The sequence below is a fragment of the Triticum urartu genome, chromosome 3A (assembly GCF_056163025.1).
Source record: "Triticum urartu cultivar PI428250 chromosome 3A, HENAU_Tu73, whole genome shotgun sequence".
Lineage (NCBI taxonomy): Eukaryota > Viridiplantae > Streptophyta > Magnoliopsida > Poales > Poaceae > Triticum > Triticum urartu.
The window spans coordinates 42,038,325-42,043,742 of record NC_141875.1 but is presented as its reverse complement, the minus strand read 5'-3'; the positions used below and the strand labels follow the sequence as shown (position 1 = coordinate 42,043,742).

Here is a 5,418-nt window from a genome sequence, read left to right as displayed (position 1 = left end):
GCAAAGTTAGGGGAGAACACCTCTTGAAATTGTTATGAGGGATCATCTTATTTACTACCGTTGTTCTAAGTAAACAAGATGCAAAAACATGATAAACATCACATGCAATCAAATAATAAACGTGACATGATATGGCCAATATCACATAGCTCCTTTGATCTCCATCTTGGGGCTCCATGATCATCCTGTCACCGGCTTGACACCATGATCTACATCATCATGATCTCCATCATCGTGTCTCCATGAAGTTGCTCGCCAACCATTACTTCTACTACTATGGCTAACGCGTTTAGCAATAAAGTAAAGTAATTTACATGGCGTTTCTCAATGACACGCAGGTCATATAAAAGAATAAAGACAACTCCTATGGCTCCTGCCGGTTGTCATACTCATCGACATGCAAGTCGTGATTCCTATTACAATAGCATGAACATCTCATACATCACATATAGATCATTCATCATTCATCACAACTCTGGCCATATCATATCACAAACCACTTGCTGCAAAAACAAGTTAGACGTCCTCTAATTGTTGTTGCAAGTTTTACGTGGCTGATTTAGGGTTCTAGCAAGAACGTCTTCTTACCTACGTTAAAGCCACAACGTGATTTGTCAACTTCTATTTACCCTTCATAAGGACCCTGTTCATCGAATCCGCTCCAACTAAAGTGGGAGAGACAGACACCCGCCAGCCACCTTATGCAACTAGTGCATGTTAGTCGGTGGAACCGGTCTCACGTAAGCGTACGTGTAAGGTTGGTCCGGGCCGCTTCATCCCACAATACCGCTGAAGCAAGAAAAGACTAGTAACGGCAAGAAAGTTGACAAATCTACGCCCACAACTCATTGTGTTCTACTCGCGCAAGAAGAACTACGCATAGACCTAGCTCATGATGCCACTGTTGGGGAACGTTGCAGAAAACAAAAATTTTCCTACTCGTTTCACCAAGATCCGTCTAGGAGTTCATCTAGCAACGAGCCATCGGATGCATCTACATACCTTTGTAGATCGCGTGCGGAAGCGTTCAAAGAACGGTGATGATGTAGTCGTACACGACGTGATCCAAATCACCGATGACCAAGCGCCGAACGGACGGCACCTCCGCGTTCAACACACGTACGGGATGGGAGACGTCTCCTCCTTCTTGATCCAGCAAGGGGGAAGGAGAGGTTGATGAAGATCCAGCAGCACGACGGCGTGGTGGTGGATGCAGGGCGTCACAGTAGCAGGGCTTCGCCTATACTGCGAGAGAGAGAGACGTAACGGGGAGAGAGGGAGGCGCCAGGGGCTGGTGTGTCAAGTCCCTCCTCTCCCCCACTATATATAGGAGGGCCAAGGGGGGGTGGTGCGCAGCCTAGGAGATCCAATCTCCTAGGTGCGGCTGCCAAGGGGAGGTTTCCCTCCCCCCCAAGGCACCTCGGGGTGCCTTCCACTAGTGGGACTCCTCCCCCATGGAAACCCTAGGCGCATGGGCCTAGTGGGGCTGGTGCCCTTGGCCCATCTAGGCCAAGGCGCACCCCCTACAGCCCATGTGGCCCCCCGGGACAGGTGGCCCCACCCGGTGGGCCCCCGGGACCCCTCCGGTGGTCCCGGTACAATACCGATAACCCCGAAACTTGTCCCGATGGCCGAAACAGCACTTCCTATATATAATTCTTCACCTCCGGACCATTTCGGAACTCCTTGTGACGTCCGGGATCTCATCCGGGACTCCGAACAACATTCGGGTTCCTGCATATACATATCTTCACAACCCTAGTGTCACCGAACCTTAAGTGTGTAGACCCTACGGGTTCGGGAGACAAGCAGACATGACCGAGACGACTCTCCGGCCAATAACCAACAGCGGGATCTGGATACCCATGTTGGCTCCCACATGCTCCATGATGATCTCATTGGGTGAACCACGATGTCAAGGATTCAATCAACCCCGTATGCAATTCCCTTTGTCAATCGATATGTTACTTGCCCGAGATTCGATCGTCGGTATCCCAATACCTCGTTCAATCTCGTTACCGGCAAGTCACTTTACTCGTACCGTAATGCATGATCCCGTGACCAGACACTTGGTCACTTTGAGCTCAATATGATGATGCATTACCGAGTGGGCCCAGTGATACCTCTCCGTCATACGGAGTGACAAATCCCAGTCTTGATCCATGTCAACCCAACAGACACTTTCGGAGATACCCGTAGTATACCTTTATAGTCACCCAGTTACGTTGTGACGTTTGGTATACCCAAAGCACTCCTACGGTATCCGGGAGTTACACGATCTCATGGTCTAAGGAAAAGATACTTGACATTGGAAAAACTCTAGCAAACGAACTATACAATCTTGTGCTATGTTTAGGATTGGGTCTTGTCCATCACATCATTCTCCTAATGACGTGATCTCGTTATCAATGACATCCAATGTCCATAGTCAGGAAACCATGACTATCTGTTGATCAACGAGCTAGTCAACTAGAGGCTTACTAGGGACATGTTGGTGTCTGTTATTCACACATGTATTACGATTTCCGGATAATACAATTATAGCATGAATAAAGACAATTATCATGAACAAGGAAATATAATAATAATGCTTTTATTATTGCCTCTAGGGCATATTTCCAACACGGGCGGGGCGACTCCGATCGGGACGGGCCGGCAGCGGGAGTCCTTCGAGTGGCCGGCTGGAGAGGAGATCGGGGGCGCCTGCGGGACGAGCCCCCTGCTTCGATCGAGCAGACGGAGAGGAGATCGAGCGGGGTTAGAGATCAATTGCTTCGATCGAACAGACGGATCAAACACACGAGTTGCAGCGTGCAAAAAATTGACCTAGCTCTAATACCATGTTAGGAATAAGCAACTTGTATTCCCATGAGGCCATAGGCCGATATATATACATGTACAGGTGTGGAACATATGCAGGAAACCCCTTATACAACGGGATAAATACAAAGGGGTACATGACTTATATTATAACTCTAACAATACGATTCTCAGGGTGAAGGAGAAGGCTCCATATCCTCAGGTGGAGCAAATTTTTGTTCACCAAGAAGTCTAATACGTTCTAAGACATCTAACATAGGCTAAACAAAACATAAACAAAAAAGAATAAGCATTGCAAACATCAGAAGATTACATTATATTGATACCAGAAAACACATTACCATGTTATCCCGTCCTCCACAAAATTTTGGAAGGGTAGCAGTTATATACCCAACATCCAAGGCCTTAGTTACACCAATATCCTTAAAAGATATACCAACAAGTTGCCTTTGCTGATTGAAAACAGGTGATCCACTTCGAGAAAAAATGGAAGGTGTACAATCATGTCCCAATTTTTGATCTTGTTTCTCTACATGACTGTTTACAGACATATTAGAATAGAAACAAAAACAAAACATTGACAATTCAATTACATTGTGCAAAAAACTTACGTCACACGGCCGCCAGTTAGATCATTTTGTAATCGCCCTGATACATCATCGACCTGATATCCATACATCTTAAGTTTTTGGTTCCTCGTAGTTTGAATACCAAAGTGGACAGCATCTACAGTTCCAGCAGGAACACGACAGTAGAAACTACCCAAAAAGCCATGTCTTTCCATGCCGAGGTGTTCAAGGTCTACCCTCATATCATTGGGAAAAACAATTTCATATCTGTACTTGTGTGCCTCATTGGGGAAAAGTAACCCCTTGTATGCTATTATGTGGCAAAACCCTCCACCAGAGACCGTGACTATGCCCGAAATAACAGCAATTGGATTATTTGGATTTTTACCTTCCCTTTCATACATAAGAATCGGTATCACGGACCTATGAAACTGCCTATGATGGTCACCATTTAGTCCATTCAGCGCAATAGCATCCTATTACATAAAAAGGGTTGCTAGACATTTGCTTTCACGGTAAGAGAATTGACAGAAACCAAAACATACAAAGAAAAATGAGAGAGAAAATGACAATATATTCACCTCAGCCATGGTAACCACTTTTTAGTTTATATTCTGCAGTGCCTCACACAAATCTGTACATTAACAAAAAATAAAAGAAGATAGGCATATGAGATTTAATTCATCAAGAGCCCCAGCCATAAAACCAGTTATCAGTTTTGCTGTCTACCCATGGAATTTTGACTTTTTTTCAGAAACAACTTAATTCTATTCATAAGGGTTATATATTTCGACTTGAACTACAGAATCTGGTAACACTACAAGATTAGCAACCCCCAGGCTACGGATGCAGCACATTTCGCTATGCGTAGTTTTCTACAAAACTTTGTAAAGATTTAATCCCCCCCCCCCCCCCCCCCCCCCCCCCATCAGCATGAAAACATGGCAAACATCGTGATATATAAGTACAAGAAGATTTAGAAAAAGCAAAATCAGGTGAAAGCAAGATGCCAGTAGGGACGGCAAACAATAGGATAGCTACATCGAGGCAAGGAAATCAATGCAAGCAGGCACGACTAAAAGCCCGGTCGACTTAGCAACACGTTGACAAAATACTGGAGGACTTGAGTCTTAAACTGCTTACAATTGGTTCAGGTTGACGGATCTAGAGCGTATGAGACACTCGGAGGTCGCCGCAGAAGGCTGGATATGCCGCGGCGGCAGAGGCGGAGGCGGCGCGGTCGGGGGCAGGGGGTGAGGGGGAGGCGGAGGAGGGTTGGGCTAGCGAAATTTTTACGGCGGTCAAGAAGGAGAGGATAGGAGAGGCCTACGCTGAAACTGAAAGCTCAGCTAAGCGAGCTGGGCTGGACTGGGCTTTGGGAACGCCGCACTGGGACTTCTTTATTTTCTTGGCCATCCATTTTCTCTCCCTTAATTGAAAGGGCAGTGATCTGTGCCGGTGCGCCGGCCCAACAGTTGGGCCGGTCGAGCCAGGCCGTCCGATGCACTGCCTCCCAACCGTCAGATTGAGCCCCTTCCGCATCGTCGTCTACCTTCCGCGTCAGATCGAGGAACGGCAAGCGCCGTGGGCCAACCCACACCCAGCCATGGGCATCTACCTCGTCGTCAACCCCGTCGCCGTTCGCCACTCGCCCTCGCCGTCGTCGTCGCCGTCGTCGCTCGCCATCGCCGTCGCCGCTCGCCGGTTGGAGCACAAGTGCCCCATGGCCTCACCCCTCTTATGCAGCAAAAAAATGGACCCAGCAAACAAAAATTCGACCCTGCCGGTCCCTGGAGTTCGTCGCCGTTGCAGCTCCGCTGGGAAGCCACCGCAGTAGTCAGTTGCATCAATGGTGAGTTGCCGATTCGAGCTTTTTGTCGCGGTCTCTGGTTGAAGCTTTTCAGAAATACGGTTGAAGCTTTTCATAATTACGGTTGAAGCTTTTCAGAAATACGGTTGAAGCTTTTTGTCGCGGTCTCTGGTTGAAGCTTTTCAGAAATACGGTTGAAGCTTTTCATGTCAACAATTG

General features: G+C 47.3%; 1 protein-coding gene across 1 annotated transcript; it reads right to left on the bottom strand.

The window, feature by feature from the left end:
* Positions 1 to 2,639: 2,639 nt before the first annotated feature.
* Positions 2,640 to 4,706, bottom strand: LOC125547839 (uncharacterized). Its single transcript, XM_087516572.1, has 4 exons — positions 4,533 to 4,706; positions 3,971 to 4,023; positions 3,432 to 3,865; positions 2,640 to 3,357 (listed from the first exon to the last, which is right to left on the bottom strand). The coding sequence occupies exons 2-4, from the start codon at positions 3,977 to 3,979 to the stop codon at positions 3,135 to 3,137; spliced, it is 666 nt and encodes a 221-aa protein (XP_087372698.1). The 5' UTR covers positions 3,980 to 4,023; positions 4,533 to 4,706; the 3' UTR covers positions 2,640 to 3,134.
* Between the last annotated feature and the right edge of the window lie 712 nt (positions 4,707 to 5,418).

Excerpts from the sequence above, each read along its gene's own strand:
- LOC125547839 (XM_087516572.1), bottom strand. Across the intron at positions 3,358-3,431 it reads CTAACTGGCGGCCGTGTGAC|TCATGTAGAGAAACAAGATC; the intron begins GTAAGTTTTTTG and ends GTCTGTAAACAG.